At 40.1% G+C, this 21,089-nt stretch overlaps 1 protein-coding gene across 1 annotated transcript in view; it reads left to right on the top strand.

Annotated features, from left to right (window-relative positions):
* Positions 1 to 21,089, top strand: part of PLXNA2 (plexin A2) — a 272,967-nt gene that overhangs the window by 218,123 nt on the left and 33,755 nt on the right. Inside the window, exons 15-20 of the mRNA XM_075264212.1 lie at positions 710 to 846; positions 10,901 to 11,068; positions 18,100 to 18,193; positions 19,844 to 20,083; positions 20,206 to 20,349; positions 20,717 to 20,951. Of these exons, the coding sequence (XP_075120313.1) occupies positions 710 to 846; positions 10,901 to 11,068; positions 18,100 to 18,193; positions 19,844 to 20,083; positions 20,206 to 20,349; positions 20,717 to 20,951 (1,018 nt within the window). The remainder of the gene's footprint in view (positions 1 to 709; positions 847 to 10,900; positions 11,069 to 18,099; positions 18,194 to 19,843; positions 20,084 to 20,205; positions 20,350 to 20,716; positions 20,952 to 21,089) is intronic.

Below are 21,089 nucleotides of genomic sequence, written 5' to 3'. Positions count from 1 at the left end.
TTTTTAAATTGGAACTGGCAGAGGAAAAGTCCTCCGTGCAGGTATTTTGCCTCCACTAAATTCTCTTTATTCAACAGATTATTTTGTGTGTAGGCACTGTTTGCTCCACTTTAAGCATGGGCGTGCTGTAGCAGGATGAGTAAAGGTAAGACCCCACGTAGTGAGGCACAGCAAAAAAGTGGGGAAAACCACAGTGGAAATGCATCACGCTTTTTCCCACAACACTTTTCACAGAAAGTATGCAGACTTTTCCCTTTGTGGACTTTCTGGGTGTTTCTCTAGGTATAATTGACATGTTGTGATTTGCAACAATGCGACAGTTTGGAAACTCACAGCATTTCCACTGCACATATTTTTCTGCAATGTGTGGATGGGATTTGCTAGAGCCCAATCATTTTGCAGGGAATCGATTGAAATGAATGGGAGGTGGAAAACAAACTGCTAGCAGTTTTTTCTGCCTCCCATTCATTTCAGTGGGTTCTGCAATGCAGAATTCGCTTGACGATAGGTCCTGATGCTTCTTTTTCCTCTAGTTGAAAAAAAATCAGAGGAAAAAATCATCCTGACTCCCATTGATGATTCCATGTGTAGATTTACCCTAATTCTGCTCCGTTTTGGTTTTTAAGAGTGCGCTATACACAACTGTTCATTGACACACAAAATAGTCAAATAGATGAAAAATTGATTTCCTGATTTCTTTCATTTCCAGAACCCAACTGTGTCTCACATTAGTCCATCTCGAGGACCGGAATCTGGGGGAACTATGATAACTATCACTGGACACAATCTTGGTGCTGGGAGCACTGTTTCAATTCGTCTTGGCAACCAAACCTGTGAATTTTATGGGTGAGTGTTAATAAGTCATGAAAGCAGAGTTCACAGATATATGTAAATCATCCATGATTCTGTCCTGTGGGCGGGAATCTTTAATTTTGAGACATGGAGAATCTCACATGTTTTACATATAAGCTTTCAGGGGCCATACCTTTTGAATATGTGGATAGATTTAAAAAAAATGCTAAACTGTTCAGTGGCAAATAAATAAGGGTATGGTATTTAGCATTTTGTACTTGGGGGTCGGTGCTTATTTTTGTGAAGTTTCCTTCTAGTACTTCTACATGGAATACACATTAGTATTTTAGGTGGTTAAAGACATATCCTGATCTTATAAAGTTTTGGCATATCATTAGGATATGTGTAACATTAGAATTCTCTACAAATCCAGCAATTGCGCTATGTTGGGAGTTTCCTGCACAGTGGTTGTCCAGCAAAGATAATGATAGGAAAGAAAATCTTTCCAAGTAATCTATGGTAGGCTCCTGCTTGTGGCAGAGACTACCAGACCCCCTCTGACTTCAATGAATAGTTACAGTGGGGAAAAAAAAGTTTTATTTTTGCTTTTCTTTTTTTTTTAATATTTAATAAGGAGAAGAAAGTCAAATGTTTCTGATATGTTGTAAGTACATGCAAGATCAGATCTACCCCAATTTATAGAAATGAAGAATTGTATAGAACAGTCAACCCCTTTACTACCGGGCTAAGACTGACGGATAAGTCTATACAAGCTGCCATTGATTTGTAAGGTTCTTTAATTAGAATTCTCCATCAGATTTTCAGTAATAGAAATCTCAGATTGGTGCCTAAGGGGTGTAAGTGCTGTATAGAATGTTTTTACTTGTCAGTCTATGATTACAGACCTTACCAATATGACCTCCTTTTATGTACCTCTGATACAGCAGATGATTTTGTTTCTCTTAGAATAACAGTAAGGGCTCGTTCACATCTGCGTTCTTCTTTCCTTATTGCAGGTTTCCGTTTCCTGCATAAAACAGATGCAGGAGACGGAAGCCTGCAGGAGACTTTCTCACCCATTCATTTGAATGGGTGAGAAAGCTGTCCGGCCGTGCGCGGCAGTGAGCGTTTTGCGCTCTCCGCCGCGAAACCGGGTTTTATAATCCGGACACAGAGTCGGACATGCACTACTCTGTGTCCGGATAAAAAAATCCGGTTTCGCGGCGGAGAGCCTAAAACGCTCACCGCCGCGCAAGGCCGGACCCGATCTATGGTTTCCGTCTTCTGCCATGCAGAAGACGGAAACCATAGTACGGACACATTGAACGCAGGTGTGAACCCAGCGTAAGGGTGATTTCACACGGGGTTTTTTGGTCAGGATTTTGAGGCCATACCCGCCTCAAAATCCTGACTAAAAAGACGGCTCCCATTGAAATCAAGTGACGGCTCACAGAAAAAGAAGCGAGATGCTCATTCTTTCAGGCGGATTCGCCTTGAGACATCCACCTGAAGACACTCCCTCCCGACTAGGCCCATTTATTTAGGCCTAATCTGGAGCGCAGTGTGCGACTGGATGCCGGAGCACTGTACTGCACTGGCTTCCAGTCACATACTACCCATATTTTGGTCCGGAACCTGAGGTAGCCTCCACCTCAGGTTTCAGACCAAAAAACCCTGTGTGAATTTACCCTAATATAATCTGATTACAGGGTGTCTGCTGCCTGGGAAGATGATCAGCTTTAATCTGTAGGGAACCTAGTAACTCTGGCCTATTAAATCATAGTCCTTAACACGGGACACCTCTCATCTTTAAAGGGAGCATAGCACCTTCCCCATACATATTAAACTGCCACCACCATGTTACAGAGCACACTTTTGTACATTTGGAGAAAAACAACTTTGAAGTCTTATGCAAATGAGGCAGTTTATACACTGGGGGCGGGTCTTCAGCCCTTGGAGCACTGCTCTTGCTGCTCAAGTACAGTGAGTGATGTCATAGAGAATCAACTACATAGGCAGGTGCGGATATGTGTCTGAGTGACAAGACTAGTTCTACTAGGGCTGAAATCCCTGCCCAGTACACCGATTGCTTCATTTGTATGAGACATCAAAGTTGTTTTTCTCCAAATCTAGAAAAGTGATATACAATACACAATGAAGTGCACTGTAATGTGCTCTGTAATACAGTGTTGGCAGCTGAATATACTTGAGGAGACAGTAGGCTCTATTTAAGGTGTTTTCCCATTAATGACATATATCTCGTATCCAGTAGAAAGGAGATAAATGTTGTCTCTCTGACAACCTCCAGCAACCACAAAAACAGAGGCTTGAGAGGTCCCCTGAATGCTCCAGGTTAATAGAGCAGTGGTGAGCCTGTGTGGCCACTGCTTTGTCCACAATGGTGAGCCTGTGTGGCCACTGCTTTGTCCACAGTGGTGAGCCTGTGTGGCCACTGCTTTGTCCACTTCTATGGGGTTGCCAAGAAAGCAGCATATCTCCATATCTCTATATGTGCTTTCAACATGCACGATGGGGAATGAAAGCTCTCTGGAACTGTGCAGTTTACATTGGCCTGTGTAAAGGCCATTCACACAAGTTCTGATCTGCATACTGAATTATTGGCTGGCATTTATGTAAGTGGACCCTTACAGGCACGTGATACTACATCTTCTGCAGACAAATGTATGGCCAATTGTAACTTTAAGAAACTCGAACCCCTTAAGTATAAGCTTGGAATAGTATCTGCTTTATCATCAATGAGGTGTAATCATTGATCCTTTGGCCATAATGCACTGGTATTATTTTTCATTTGTGAACATATATATTTATCTTCTGAATTCCATGTTGCTGCCCTCTTCTGGTTTGTGGTTTTATATCAATTGTTTTAGGGGTCTTTCAGCTATTGGTTTATTAATGCGTTTGTATTCACATCATGTACTCATGCTCATTGCTTATCTGGCACAGATGAGGTTAATATCTCACCGTTCTCCTATTCCTGTGGTCTGCCTCCATGCTTTAGGTTCCTCTTCTATATAGTAATTATACAGGGGATGCAGTATGCCGGAAGAAAGAATAGCATTTGAGATGTGTGGCCGTGCATGCTGTGCTCACTGGCTCCCGTGTCCTATTTCGAGCACACTTACTCCAGTCAGTGACTAGCTGGGGAGGCTGATTAGATGAAGCATTTTATAACGAGATTGGGGCTAATTACAGCTTCCCATTCTTCAGCCTGCACACCGAGTTGTGGGTAGATTCTGCTTGACGGCATAATAATAGCATGGGAAGCTAATTAACTGATCACAGGGAAGGGGCAAGATCCTGCCAGCTGTAATGTATCGCTTAGGACTGGCTGGCAGAAGGGAGACTTGCCTGATGGACTACTGTACTGAATGTACACTCTGTAAGGTCTATAGTAGGATTTAGGGAAATAAATAATAGCGTTTAACGTAGTGTACGTAGCAGAACCCCCTGTGCATTTCTTTCAGTATAATCATCTGTGGTTTTATCTAAAATTTGAAAATTATCAGTGAAAGTAGGCTTCTTGTATTATTTATCTATATATATTATAAGCAGAACTGCAATAGGATATCCATAGAAGCATGTGGGACTTTGCAGAAAACCTCCAGTGGCATATGGACGTTCTTTGTCTGCTTCCACAGAACGTGACAAACATAACTGGCATGCTGCTCCACATGTCGTATGTATGAAGCTTCCCTTATGAGCATTGCTCTGTATGTGCTGCACATAACATAGACAGTATATGTGGTCTATCTATCTATCTATCTATCTATCTATCTATCTATCTATCTATCTATCTATCCATCCATCTATCTATTTGTCTGTCTCAGAGCTGTCTATCCCATACTTACCTACCCTATCTATCTATCTATCTATCTATCTCAGTAATCTATGTCATATCTATGTATCTAGAAATCCAAATGAGGTTGCCTTGTCATAGCAGATGGGCTTCTTACTGTTTGATCAAATATGTATAACAAAGAACCTCTAATTTATACATGTAGTTTATATATTGTCTCATATTATCTCACTTACATGTAAGCCAGTAATGGAATTTGATCTCTGTGTTTGTTCCGGGTGCTGTGTGCAGAGTACTGCTACATCATTTCAGCATTGCAGCTTGCATCTATTCACTTTGGGACGCGCTTTCTGAATTTTCTATACTATATCCATCTATTTACAAAATACAAAAAAGACAGCACTCCAATATTAAGAATAAGGGCTAGTTCACACGTAACTTATGTGTGGTTTATTTTGGTCCTGAAAAAAAACCCTTCCTAATTAGGAGTGTTTTTTTGTAAAAACGGCTTCCAAAAATGGCAGGCGTTTTCCCCTCCAGTAAAGTGAATGGGCCACAAAAAACGCGTTGCGTTTTTCCCCGCGTGTTTTTTTTGCAAAAAAAAAAAAAAGCGCAGAAAAAAATGTGTGTTTATTGCCTCCCAATCACTTCTATTGCTTTCTTCAGGCAGAAAACACCTGAAGAAAGGTCATGTCGCTTCTTTTTTTCGCCTAGTGGAAAAAAACGCTAGCAGAAAAAAAAAAAAGCTAGCCCTCTACATAGACCACCATTCTATGGAGGCGGATTTTGAGGCAAAATCCGATGTCAAAATCCGCCTCCTTGTCCCCGTGTGAACTAGCCCTAAGTGATCATTTCTGGGGTTTATTCCATATGTGACCCAGAATACCTGGACCTTTCTCAAACTAATTTTTATTTTACCTCTCTAGCTATCTCATATCTCAGAAATATCTCTCATAATCTACCTCATATCTTTCTATTCATCTCAAAGCTATCTAATCTATCTGTCTGTATATGAATCAGTCAATCTACAGTCCTATGAAAAAGTTTGGGCACCCCTATTAATCTTAATCATTTTTAGTTCTAAATATTTTGGTGTTTGCAACAGCCATTTCAGTTTGATATATCTAATAACTGATGGACACAGTAATATTTCAGGATTGAAATGAGGTTTATTGTACTAACAGAAAATGCGCAATATGCATTAAACCAAAATTTGACCGGTGCAAAAATATGGGCACCTCAACAGAAAAGTGACATTAATATTTAGTACATCCTCCTTTTGCAAAGATAACAGCCTCTAGTCGCTTCCTGTAGCTTTTAATCAGTTCCTGGATCCTGGATGAAGGTATTTTGGACCATTTCTTTCTACAAAACAATTCAAGTTCAGTTAAGTTTGATGGTCGCCGAACATGGACAGCCCGCTCTCAAATGATCTGAAAACAAAGATTGTTCAACATAGTTGTTCAGGGGAAGGATACAAAACGTTGTCTCAGAGATTTAACCTGTCAGTTTCCACTGTGAGGAACATAGTAAGGAAATGGAAGACCACAGGGACAGTTCTTGTTAAGCCCAGAAGTGGCAGGCCAAGAAAAATATCAGAAAGGCAGAGAAGAAGAATGGTGAGAACAGTCAAGGACAATCCACAGACCACCTCCAAAGAGCTGCAGCATCATCTTGCTGCAGATGGTGTCACTGTGCATCGGTCAACTATACAGCGCACTTTGCACAAATAGAAGCTGTATGGGAGAGTGATGAGAAAGAAGCCGTTTCTGCACGTACGCCACAAATAGAGTTGCCTGAGGTATGAAAAAGCACATTTGGACAAGGCAGCTTCATTTTGGAAACAAAAATTGAGTTGTTTGGTTATAAAAAAAGGCGTTATGCATGGCGTCCAAAAAGAAACAGCATTCCAAGAAAAACACATGCTACCCACTGTAAAATTTGGTGGAGGTTCCATCATGCTTTGGGGCTGTGTGGCCAATGCCGGCATCAGGAATCTTGTTAAAGTTGAGGGTCGCATGGATTCCACTCAGTATCAGCAGATTCTTGAGAATAATGTTCAAGAATCAGTGACGAAGTTGAAGTTACGCCGGGGATGGATATTTCAGCAAGACAATGATCCAAAACACCGCTCCAAATCCTCAGGCATTCATGCAGAGGAACAATGACAATGTTCTGGAATGGCCATCCCAGTCCCCAGACCTGAATATCATTGAACATCTGTGGGATGATTTGAAGCGGGCTGTCCATGCTCGGCGACCATCAAACTTAACTGAACTTGAATTGTTTGTCCAAAATACCTTTATCCAGGATCCAGGAACTGATTAAAAGCTACAGGAAGAGACTAGAGGCTGTTATCTTTGCAAAAGGAGGATGTACTAAATATTAATGTCACTTTTCTGTTGAGGTGCCCATACTTTTGCACCGGTCAAATTTTGGTTTAATGCATATTGCACATTTTCTGTTAGTACAATAAACCTCATTTCAATCCTGAAATATTACTGTGTCCATCAGTTATTAGATATATCAAACTGAAATGGCTGTTGCAAATACCAAAATATTTAGAACTAAAAATGATTAAGATTAATAGGGGTGCCCAAACTTTTTCATAGGACTGTATCTATCATGTATAGATTTTGTAAAGTTGTGGTTTCTGTGAGGCCTCATACTTGCAAGGTAAAATGCTAAGAAGATCTCCTATCACGTCCTCATGCTAATCCCTGTTACAAGATACATCTTAGCAGGAAATATCAGCTCATTCCTATTCTTTCTATTGTTTTTATGTAATAATTTCGCTAAAGAGTCTAGTGGCATTGTTCACATTGAAATTGCTTTACATGGACTGTGTGTGGGCGCAGACTGCAAAGAGTAACAGTCACAACACCAAGTAGAGGGAGCGCAGCAGTCTATTATATAAATTGTATTACAATGTAACGTGGAGGGAGCTCAGGCTTGGAGGATATTACTTCGATACCCAGGCTAATAAGGTTCATCACAATGCACATGAATTCAAGGGTGAACTGTAGCATTCATAATGTAGTATATGTACTGTACTGTCTGTGCCTATTGTAAGAAAGAGATTTCTTTGTGATCATGTCATCTTCATTTTAAGGTAGTTAAATCATTTGCTAATAAGAATTTTTATTATAGCATTAGCTGTGAGGGAGAGATTATACCCATGGAACAGGACTGTTTGTGCACTTCTCCCATAAAAGCACAGTGGGCCAGATTTACTAATACTGTCTAAGGCTAAGGCCCCACATAACAAGCAGTGTGTAAAAACCTTTTTCACGCAGCGCTTTTCACAAAAACTCCAGAGTTTTCCTCTGCAAACTTTCTGCTTCAGTTGTACCTATAGGAGAACTACCATTGTTTCCATAGGTGTAATTGACATGTTGCGATTTCCAAAACCGTGATGGTTTTGGAAATCGCAACATTTCTACTGCGTGTATTTTTCTGCAATGTGTGGATGGCATTCTCCTAAAGAAGGTATCAGAGAGGGGCCCAGCGTGTGCACCATTATGCCATTCATACAAAGTAAATGCAGTTCTCTCTGTACGGAGGGTACTGATCCCCTGACAATGGACAAACACCAGTCTGTTTTCACTGGTTGGAAGCACATCTCCCCATAATCATTTTGCCCAAATTCTGGTACATTTTTACTGGTAAATCCAGCACCTTCTTCTTTAAGTACCTGTTCCAAACTTGTTAAATAAAATAGTCTTTGTAGTGCAGAATGATTATGTCGGAGCTTTACGCCATATGACACTTACCTTACTACTTATTTAATCCATGGCAACATGTACAGTCTAACATTTTCTGCAAGTTTCAGTAATGGTGATTTACAAGGAGCTTATCTGTTGTCAGCAGAGATTGTGGTGTCTACAAGTGTTCAGGCTCAGATCTCATGAGTATTGCACCATCAAGATATGTGTCACAATTTTGTCATTTACAGTACTGCAAATATTGTAAATTGTTCATTGATTCCCTGTTGACACTTTATAACACTTCCTTTGCTATAACAACATTTCTAATTGTTGAAGACTAAGAGAAGTATAGCTACCTCTGTAAGAACACTGACAATTTGGGGCTTTGAGGAAAAGTATAAATTCCATTATGGCTAAGGCCCCATGTAGCGGTCCGCAGTGAAAAAGTGCTGTGGGAAAAACGTGGTGGAAACTCATTGTGGTTTTTCCCCCAGCTCTTTTCACAGAAAGTTCATAGAGTTTTCCTGTGCAAACTTTCTGCTTCAATTTACCTAAAGAGAAACTGCCGGCATTTCCGTAGGTGTCATTGACATGCTGCAATTTCCAAAAACACAATGGTTTTACGCATTTCCACTGCACATTTTTTTTTCTGCAATGTATGGTTGGGATTTGCTAGAATCCTATCCAATTTGTAGGGACTATAAAATGCATTGTTTTTTGTTATTTATGTTCCATGGGGCATGGGCCTTAGGCTAAAACCACCATAGTGAGCTGCAGAAAAGACTAGAGCGGAAACGCATCACATTTTTTTTCTGCTGCATTTTCGTGCGTATAATTGACATGCACGTGATTTTTTTTCTGCAGTGTGTGGATGGGATTTGCCACAATCCCGTCCAATTTGCAGGTAGATGCTAATTTACATCCACCTGGCCGATGCAGAAACACTGCGGCACAAAACACTGCATTTTTGCAATGTGGGTCCCCGACATTAAAGGGAAGTTCAGGCGACATGAATTCCCATTACAGTGAGCTATGTTTTACTCAGATACGCTGTAAGATGGCAGTCCAGGCATCGGAGTCCATTATGCATCTTCTCCCTGTCCTGCTTGGCTTAAATGAAGAGACTCTCACTGATGGGGAGAGACCTGTCAAACAAGTTGAGCAGGGTTGGAGGAAGGCATATAGTGGACTCCCTTTAAACTGTGTTTTCTCTGAAACTCTACAAAGTTTTATGATGCCGTGATGTGTGATAGGTAGGATGAACCTGATCACAGGCTCCCAAGGGTCTATTGACAGATATAGTTGATATTTTTCTGTGCAGCAGATTGAAGATCTGACAGCAAACTCATCTAGAAGACCTGAAGTGTCAATGCAGTTCTACTTGAGCCCTGTAGTGGTCACTGCAGGAACACTGTGGAGCTTAGGCAACAGTTATAGTATACTATAATGGCTCATGTATTCAGGCATACTATTTCTCCATGTATCAGTCCTATATGTAGTGCCAAGAACAGGTCATCATACATGACAGCCCATACACTGTGGAAAGGAGCAGATTCTGGCATTTTCTAGCTTAGCTATAGTTCTGTGTAGATGGTTTCACTAAACATTTTATTTTATACTTGTTAAAATAATTTTTTCATGATAAAGGTCACAGACAGTGGTAGAAACCTACAATTCTTCATATATTCTACAAAGGATGTTTCTATGTTTTATGCCAATTCTAACGCATCTTCCTGAAGGGAAAACAAAAAGAAATAAGAAGATTGCAGAATATGTGACATTTCCACGCATGAGCCAAGATAATGCAGCGTTAGACATTTTACAGGAGCCTGCACTATATTTGAGTACAGAGGCGGCACAATATATAAAGCCATAATTGTGATTCAGCCTCTCTCGCCATTCTACCCTGTAACGTTTATTTTATTGCTTGGTGAGCAGGTGCTTGATTCTCACAATCTGTCGGAGTTCATTAAATACTGCCCCAAACACACTGCTCCCATCACAGCGGCTGTAAGGTCACTCGCAGATTCCTTTATCTTTCCTGTAATGTGTCGCCTAAAATAAAGCACATGCAACACCCACAATGGTGGAGGGTAGCGGGAGATTAAACAAAAGGGAGCAAGGGGAGGGGAAGTGTGTCTGCCTCAATTAATAGATTTAGGAAAGAAAATGGAAGGCTTCTTTAATACTATAGTGATCATGTCCTCAATGCCTTTGTTATGTTCTTCTATGGTGTTCCATGTTGTGTATTTAAGTGACAATATTGAATTCACTGTGATATATTGTGGCTAAGGTAGGCATGCTATTTCTGGAGAATAAATTACAAGATACCTGTCATTTTGTACACAGTCCTTGTGGGCAGCTTCTTATAGAGCCGATTGATATATAATTCAGTAGAATTTTGTTCCTTTAAATTCATGCTTAGAAGTCAAGTGGGCGCTAATATTGAATGATTGACACTGAGTAGATCCTGCCCACTGTACGGGATTCATCCAGTAGTTTATTCACCTTATGCCATAGACAAAGTGAGAATATTAGCAGAATATAACATAAAAATGAAATGATGTGAATGTCTTTGTTGCAGGAGGTCTCTAAATGAAATAGTGTGTGTGTCCGCTCCATCCTTGCATGGCTTGGGCCCCGTTCATGTGTCAGTGAGTGTGGACCGAGCGCAGTTAGAGAGCAGCCTGCAGTTTGAATACATCGATGACCCCAAGGTGCTGCGCATTGAGCCTGAGTGGAGCATTGCCAGGTAGGACATGAAAATGACTTGGAATCGATATTAAGTGGATGCTTTGTTTTAAGTACAAAATTTTTATGTATCTTTAATATTAATTAATCCATTTTATGTTTTATTATATCATTAATGTGCATATCTGCCAGTTATTTTCTCTAGTGTTGGATGCTTGAGTGTTGGAAAGATAATAAGTATGTGATCAATGGGGGTCCTTCCACTGTAACCACACTCGTCATGAGATTGGGGCTCCCAAACTTTGTATATGAAGCAGGGGTGACACATGTTCCGCTGTTCCATTCAACTCTATGGTACTCTCAGAGATTGCTGAAGACTGTGCAAAGCTATGATAGGTTACCACAGCATACTAGGGTTACCTAATAGTAATTTGATTTAGTTGGCAAACCACCTTTTACCTCTCTATAGGGATTCCCATAACCATGCCTTATACTACAGTTACTTTGGGCTAGCTGGAGGGAGTCAGTTTAACAGGTAACCAGAGCTGATTTTCATGATACCAATTAGACAAATATTATAGTGATATTGTTTTGATCTGTATTATATTGAAACCCCTCCATTTAGTTATTCTATTTGTGTAATGGCTAGTTGACACATACCTGCAGTGTTCACCTAAGGCATTATTTAACATCCACATTTCATGGTCCACAAAAAGATAACAGAGCCACGTTGTTAATCCATGGGTCTCTGAAAAAAAAAAATAGATGATGTCTGTGTCAACACTTTGTCATGGACCCAAAGACATACAAATATATAAGGAAATTTTTAAAAAAAAGATAAATGATCTGCTTTTCACAGACATGACACACGGATCCCATGGACAGTTCAGCATCCACAATGGTGGGGTGGGGATCTATCCATGAACAGCGCGGGATCACACATCCGTAAATGCAGACACATGAATAAGGCCTAAGAGTTAAATGCCATCTAGCTTTTGTCAGGCACAGAAATGAATGATCTGCACTATGTTAGTGGACTCAAAATTGTTATTTATTTGTAATTATGTTTTTTTACAAAACCAAGAAGCTAAATGACCGCCAAAAGTATAAAGAATCACAAACTGTTTGGCGCAAAACCAAATGTCACTGTAAGTGCAACTATAAAGCAAAAATGGGAGCTATTAACAGATGAAAGAAATTGCTGCACTACTTCATCTGTACAGGATAGCAAAATGATTCATTTAGGACACTGCAATATGTCATGGCACAGGCCTAATAAATGAGGCAGGTTAAGTCACAAGTATTGCATTTAAGTGATTTTGGAGGTTGGCAATGAAAACAAGCACACATTTATAAGATTCCACCGCTAATATTACAAAATTGTCTCCAGGAATAGAAGGTGGTTTAGTCATAAGAACTGCGTATCCACAGTCTGCAGAACATCTTTATTTAATCTGCTAATTCTGAGTTATATTATTGCATTATACTATAAAAAAAAACACCATATAACATAAAAATAGTTTGTTTTGCTGTTGTCTCTTCCATACTGGATATACTTGTATCATTCACCACCCAGTAGTGCTGCAACATGCACAGCTTTATCTTTCCCAGAATGGGAAATACAGGTTCCCTCAAGTCTTCAAGTCTCAAGCTTTATAGTACAAGTTAGAAATATGACAAAATACATAGTAGCCATATAGTCTCTAACACAGAGAATCGTTTCTAACACAGAGAACACAGGGGTTATCTCTGGCCGGTAGAAGGGTCGAGGTATAACAGTCTATGATCTACCGCAGTCTGGACACAACCTGGGCGACCCTCTTCTAGCCAGTTGTCTTATAGTGAGGAGGGGGACTTCTCTGAGCTCCCGAGACAGAGATTTCTTTATATATTTTGGATTTTTAATGTGAAACAAAATAGGAATAAAGTGAAGGAAAAGATGTAGGGAGAAATTTCTAGGGTATTGTACATGTGCATTTTCTGTGCATAGTGTAGCCTTTATGCCCCCATAATATGCAAAGGCACAAGAAATCAAATTGCATTGAAGTTGGCTATTTCCCAATCTACCATCCCTAGCAATGCATTATAATAAGGTATTGATCCTTGATGGAAAGCTTGTAAATCGTTATTAATAGCAATCATGGCCGTGTTGTGAGAATACTACAGGAGAAGGGCACCAACATTTCTTACCGAGCTGCCACTGTGTCTGTGTATCCCAATGGATTCAGCTCAGATTTTACCGTACTTTGTGTCCGAAGACCTTTAGCCAAACTTCTGTTTGTATAATGTCTTTAAAATACCAAGCCCCATAGCACCATAAAGTACTTCTTAATGCTGTTAACCCATAGGTGTCCAAATACAGTACCCAGATGTTCACCAACCACTATATTATGCAATTTACTGTATTTTTCTTCACATTAACAAGCTCATTACAATATCTGGATGTATAAGCCATGAAAGAGAATGAGGTCTACTTATCCCATGGCATCTTGTAGCCTTAACCCAGGGGAACTGCAATTACATAGTGACCTTTACATTGCAAGCAGCGGCCTTTTGAGAAGGTTTGCAGCGACATTTGTGTGGTCCCTGAATGTTCATGATAAGCCTTAACCAAATACAACATCATTGCCTATAAGGTCCATTTCACAGCATCTTAATAAGTATGGAATTCATAGATTTTCTCATATTACAATGGAAGCCCTGTAAAGCTTTTTCATTTCCACAGTACTATGCAATGCATTTAAAGCATCATGCATAAAGAACAATAGAAAATGAGAATAGAAAGTTACACTAGTTCTATATACTGCTTGTATTGTCTAAACCTAAACTGTTTACCTCTGAACACCATTTTAGCTCATATGTACAATATAGGAAGTCTAATAAAGAACGCTCTATTACTTCCCTGTACGTGTGCATGAGACCTAAGGGAAGCCTGCCACATTGTACACATAGTCCTGTCTGTGGGCAAAATGGTATAAAGCTGGATGAGATGAGCAGACTGATGTATACGTCTATGGGAAAGGTTCAGTATAACCTGTAATTTATTCATTTAAAGGGGTTGTGCCTTTGAAGACACATCCCCTTATCCACAAGATAAGGAATAAGTGTCACATCGCTGGGGGTCCAACCACTAAGACAGATTGCCCATGGACGTATCAGTTATTAAAAATGATCCATACAATTTACAGTCAGCGCTGATATAGTCACTAAAAACTGTGTATCTGTCCAATCTGTAAATGCTAGGAGTGTAGATATTATTTATTAACAGTAAAATCCTAATGATCTCCTATGATACAAGAAAAATACTTGAATACTTAAAATATAGGAATAATTTTTTATGCCTGTGGCCACATTAGTGTCACTATTACAATGTTTTCATGGCCCATCCCCCAGCTGGATATAAAAGATCTGTACATTGGAAGGCTATTCAGCATTGCTGGTTTTCCATCAAATCATTTTCAGATAAGGAATGACAAGGTCATAATTTGATAAACTATGACCAAGGTTATGACAGCATGATGTTGCTTTACACGAAAGAATTAGTATTAGTGGTCAGTAAGAGGGGCTTCAAAGATATGTTCCTTCTATGACTTTTATGTATCTGTGTGAGTAAATCAAGATAATGGCCCCATAAAGTATACAAATAAATATCAGAATATATACATTCTCTTGTCAAAATTATATTGATCTCAAGTGTTTCCATTGATCTTGAACAGCGATAATATGGATCTGGAGTTACAATGCCATTATTCTGCACAGTAATGCTATTGATTTGTGTGGAGTCCTACATGGGTAGGGATGACTCTTATGCTTGTCTGGCATTGCATCTTGATATGACACTTTTATAAGACTCGAAAGATTAGAAATCATACATAAAGGTGCAGTCATTCGCTACTGCATTTTCTATTTACACAGCAAATTGCACATACAATGTTAATGGGAAAAATTATGCAATCCTAAATTTGTTAAATAGTCACTAAACTTTGCATAAATAGTGCAAGCAAATATAAGAAACTTTGTAAGGGGGAATTCACACGGAGTAAAGGGGAGCGCGATCTGGCACGTATACGGCGTGTCAGAGTTTGCGCGCTCAAAAAGATCCCATTGATTTCAATGGGAGTTACGAGAATTACGGGTGCAAAATTACGCACCGTATACGCTCGTAACTCCCTTTGAAATCAATGGGATCTTTTTGAGCGTGCAAACTCTGACACGCCATATATGTGCCAGATTGCTCTCCACTTTACTCTGTGTGAATTCCCCCTAACACATCTTATCAGAGTAAAATTCTTTCTCCACTTAGCTATCTCCACCCTATATCTTAAAGCAACATTGCCTGTGAAATTTCTGCTTAATCTTGCAGGAGTAAGACTAGGCCAAAGAAGTCACAGAGGTTTCATATTACAGTTTTACATAGAAGTCTAAGGAGGGGGAGGAGTAAGCAGGAACGCAGTGAGAGAGAAGGGACACAGCCACAGACAGAGGCTTTTGGCACTATATAGGAAGTTTCTATCTCACCACAAGTGCTTTATTGACATGAATACAGATCAGTACTTATAATGTCCTCCATAACTCTACTACTGTTTAGGAATGAGAGAGATATGATGAACAGTTTCCTCTCTGCTTTTACGCTAGGTTCGCACTAGCATTCGGTTTTCTGATCGGAAACCTAATTTGACAGGAATCCCTGAACGTTGAGCAGGCACAAGTGTGACCCTAGCCATGGGAGAGATCATGGGGACTTCCATACATGCACAATGCCAGATAAAAGTTACATAATGAAATAGTGTTAGTCCTCAAGTACACGCATTGGAGTACAGATTTATGCAAAGTTTATTTAAAGGGCCACTAAACCCAGAATCCAAACAAATAAATAATTCCCTATATGCCATCTCACATCATTTACATAATAGATATGAACAGGATTACCACTTGTACCAGCTGTAGCGTACAGAAAAACACCAGCTGACTTTACTGCACTAACAGTGATAAGAATACATCCAATACAGGTACCCAAGGAGAGTCATACAACTTTCCCAAACTGAATGGCAAATACGTGTACTTATGCTTTCATAATTGTCTTTCCTATATTCCTGTAATATTATGCAAGTTTACCTTTCAGGAGCTTTGGAAAGCTAGGTAGCACTATTTCCCTAATACTACATACATATGTACTAAATAATATGACATACCATATCAGATTTGAGTCCTGGGAAAGCTGTATAGCAGACCAGGTAATGCTGTAATAGGGAATGCTGAATAATAAATTAAGTAATGCAATATAAATTAAAACTCCTTGATCCAGAGCTTGCCATGTTTGCCATTTAGACTTCTAGAAAAGCTGGGTAACATAGCATGTGGAGCTGTAAGGAATTCTGAATACTACTTTTTACCTACTTAAATCTACCTGCTTACCCTATAATCATACCATAATTTGCCAAGATTTCCCCTTCAGGGTTGTAAGAAAGTTAGGTAACATATCAGGTAATGCAGTAATAGGGACTGCTGAATAATAAATATAGCTAAATAAATTCCCCCTGCTTACTCCCAAATCATAGAAAAGCTTGCTAGCTGGGTAGCCTAGCATATGAAACTGTGGTAGAGAATACTGAATACTACATTTATCTAAATAAATCCCACAGCTTGCCACATAATTGGGCCATATGTGTGTGACAGATGTGTTTTTGAGGGTTCCAGGAAAGCTGTAATAGGGATTGCTGAGTACTGAGCAAACCGACCTCGGTGCTCCAAAATCATGGCACAGCTTGCCAAGTAAGACTAAGGCCCCATGTAGAAGGCTGCAACCAAATTGCTTTCTGGCGAAAACCGCAGCAGAAACGCATTGTAGTTTTTCTGCAGGGTTTTTTCGATTTTGGAAATCGCCGCATTTCCACAACGGGTATTTTTTTTTCCAATGTACAGATGGGATTCACTGCAAAATTTGTCGGGACTGTAACCAAACCATGGCATTTACGCCACCTGTGGGGAATCGCTCAGGTAGATGCTTGTAGCAGTGCAGGAAACAGGGACACAGACACTGGATTGCACATGAGTTCAGGCTTTATTCACACGTAACGCATACACTGCTTTTACACAGCCACAGGATAAACAAAACCTTTCTCGGCTGAGAAACTAACTTAAACATAAGGAAACTTTTCCCTGACTATACAGGAGACTGGCTACCAGTCTCCCACCTTGGCAATAACAACGGGTGGCACAGTACCTGCTTTGGAGGTCCGGTCTGGACAGTTCAGCTCTGTCAGTGTGGTGCCACCCTGCTAGTCTTCACACACAGACTGTTATTAGGGCCTGATTAGTCAGCTGACCTCCCTGGTGTGAATCTTTACCAAACACCCTTTAGGTGCCTGGCTGGAATATACCTGTCTTCCCAGACTACACCCTTCACTCTCTCACACCCTCTTGTCAGGATTTCCATGTTTCTGCTCCTATAATGGAACAGAAATGCAAATCTTCCAACAGAGATGTGAACATAACCTAAATGTTACACAATAATTAGAAGACGTGGTGGAGGGAAGGGGATGCAGCTACGGTTGTATCACTGAAACACCTTTGCGGGGAGTGATTGATGCATGCATTCTTTTATTAAAAAAAATGCATACATTTTCCAAAACTACAGTGATTTTGAAGACAATTAGAGTGAATGAGTCTATGCACATGTCCGTTTTGTCATGTCCGACAGATAGAAAAAACATTTGTTTCTTGATTTGACGGACCTAATGGAAGTCAATGGATCCGTTTTTAATGATTGTAAAATGAAATGATGCCAAGTTAAGTCCGTGGATCGGGTCAAAAAAAGAACTTAGCAGATGAACAATGACCGCCAAAATAGACTTGTATTTAGATTTATCAAAATGCATCTTATCAGATCTACAGCATGTCAGTTACATGTGACATGTATCCACCACAGATTGCAGCACAAAGGGTGACAATGGAGAATTCGCAGCATTTCTACAACAAACTCGCAGCATTTCAGTCTCGTGGGAACATCCCATAAGCAGACATCACAAACATTATGTTGTGTTTTTGTATGACAATAAAATAATCTCCTACCATTTTTTTTTTCCTCCACAGTGGTCACACTTCTCTAACTGTCATTGGTACCAACCTCGACATCATACAGGAACCAAGAATTCGTGTGAAGTATAACGGCAAGGAATCTGTGAATGTAGGTCCCTGGCAGGGAACAGCTCTTTCTTGTTGCAAAAGACTCATGTTTTTGCTTGCTAGAATTACCTGAAAACATTCAGAAAATATGATTTGAAAACTACAGAAAAGAAAATAATTTGTAAAGAAAACGGGACACCTTTGATCATGTTAATTGTTCTCTGACAAGGTCACTCCTGTTAGGTCACTGTCTCCATTGTTGTGTAGGTTTTAGAGAATATGGCACCACCTAGTGGTCATGAAATGTACTGATGGAAATGAAATTCCAGGTGTTTCACGCATATGTGACATGTCAAAAATTACTTTTTTCATGTAAATCTTTTTGTCAGTCAGTTTAGCTATAAAATGTAGGTATGGCATTTCATTTTTTTTTTTAAGTAACCTTTTCCTTAAGTCTGCATGCTCCTATAACATTACCTATGCTCCTATAAGGCTACCTGTATCTGCAGCAAGGTTTAACAAAGCTCACCATGTGAAATATCAAATAATAGACAATTCCCTCTTCCTTAATGTATGCTAGGATGAGCTTACCATAGTAAGATCTTAGCTCAGTGGTACTACATGTGGATGTACAGACAGATCGGGAAGGACCTCATTAAGTAGAAAATTACTTACACTAGTCGTTATATCCCTGGAGCCGTCAGGGGTGCACCTCAGTTATGACGAGGTGCACGCCTCAAAAATGAGGCACAGCCTCCACTAGGTTGAGCTCTGATCATTTACGCCGGCTTTTTTTTTTTTTTTTTTTTTTTTTTACGTAAATGGCAGTAAATCTGGAAGGGTTGATGACCCTGCCTGCTTTTGCAATCGGCAAAAATTCTGTGTCAAAAACAGCCTCACTACTTTTGCAATGCTCCCTTTTTGGGAAAGTGGCAAAGTCAATGCAGATTTAAAAAAAAAAGTTACACATTTTTTACACCACGTACTAAGCAAAATCCATCACCCTCTTAGGGGGCGTTCACACTACCGTCGGTGTCCGACATGTAGTGTCCGCTCCTAGTGTCCGCTCAAAATCTGGCACGGACACTAGGAGCGGACACTAGATGTGTCCGTGACACCTGTCATTCACTTGAATGGGCATCGGGTGCGTTCTTTTGCACTCCGTGCCCGTCCTTCCCTGTCCGCAAGAGAAGATGTCCGACTTCTCAAGCGGACACTAGCTGGGTTGCATGCAGGGTTTTTCTGTCCGCTTGAGAAGTCGGACATCTTCTCTTGCGGACAGGGAAGGACGGGCACGGAGTGCAAAAGAACGCACCCGATGCCCATTCAAGTGAATGACAGGTGTCACGGACACATCTAGTGTCCGCTCCTAGTGTCCGTGACAGATTTTGAGCGGACACTAGGAGCGGACACTACATGTCGGACACCGACGGTAGTGTGAACGCTCCCTTACACATATCAGGCACGTGTAGGGCCCCTAATCATAATATTAAGCATAAAAAAATACAAGAAAACAAAACTTTGTAGCATAATTATTTTTGTCAATACTATTTTTTTATTTTGGTGCCTAATTTAGGCCAACCCAGGCATATATATATATATATGTCCCAAAATGTCATTGGCCGCCAGTCACATCAGTTACATAGTATTTTTCCATTATTTATCTATGGTTACCGTTGAAGACATATTTTTGCGCTCTTTATTTCTCTAGGTGTGTAAAAATGTGAATGCAACATGTCTGACATGCTGGGCACCTGCTCTCACACCGGAATATCGCCCAGGGCTCGATGCTGTGGAAAGACCAGATGAGTTTGGCTTTATCTTCAATAACGTCCAGTCACTTCTGATCTTCAATAACACAAAGTTCATCTATTACCCCAACCCCACTTTTGAACTCCTCAGCACCACAGGGGTCCTTGAGCAGAAGCCTGGGTCTCCTATAATTCTGAAGGTAAGACATGCAAACAGTACATAAAGGTTGCAAGCTTAATATATAATACAGAGAAAACCTTAGTATTTCATTCTGAATATATATTAACTTTTCAGCTTATGTAACTTAACCTTTTTCTGCAGGGGAAGAACCTGTGTCCACCTGCTGCAGGAGGGGTCAAGCTGAATTACACCGTGCTGATAGGGGATACTCCATGTGCCGTGACTGTTTCCGAGACACAGCTCCTCTGCGAGTCACCCAACCTCACTGGTCAGCACAAAGTAACTGTACGTTTCTTCTTTCAATATCTTTAACATCAGTCACTTTATTACCTATATCTATGAAAGTAACGCTAGATTTTTCTAGGTTTTATGGGTTTTTTTTGCTGTTTTCTTAGGCTTTGTTGTACTTGAAATTTTTTTTTTATCAAAATGAGCCTATACAATGTAAATGATGGATAGGTGCTGGTCCCATTTTCTGGACTCCCATCTATGGTATTGGAAGAACAGATGTCCCCTTTATCCTCCGTTCACACTCCAGAATGCAGGAGACCGTGCATGCAATGCTCTTCATTATATTTTATTTTTTATGTATTTAATTATACAAGAATCTCTCATTTATTGTATTTTCTAAGAAATTTCCGTCTTGTGCTAGGTTCATGTTGGAGGGATGGTCTTCTCGCCTGGGTCTGTCAATGTGATTTCAGACAGCCTCCTGACACTTCCTGCAATTGTCAGCATAGCCGCTGGTGGAAGCCTTCTTCTCATCATTGTCATTATTGTGCTCATTGCCTACAAACGCAAATCCAGAGAGAATGACCTTACTCTGAAGAGGTTGCAGATGCAAATGGACAACCTGGAGTCCCGGGTGGCTCTTGAATGCAAAGAAGGTGAGTATTTAATGTAATAAGAGGACTTGTAAGAATGTGTAGTGTGAGAAGTCTGCAGCACATTCCTTCACCAGATTCTGAGCCAGGGTCATAGGTTTATGTTTCCGCTAATACGGAAAGAGACTTTCTGTCCCAACG

This window comes from Leptodactylus fuscus, chromosome 2 (genome assembly GCF_031893055.1).
Source record: "Leptodactylus fuscus isolate aLepFus1 chromosome 2, aLepFus1.hap2, whole genome shotgun sequence".
NCBI lineage: Eukaryota > Metazoa > Chordata > Amphibia > Anura > Leptodactylidae > Leptodactylus > Leptodactylus fuscus.
This window is presented reverse-complemented; position numbering and strand designations above follow the sequence as displayed.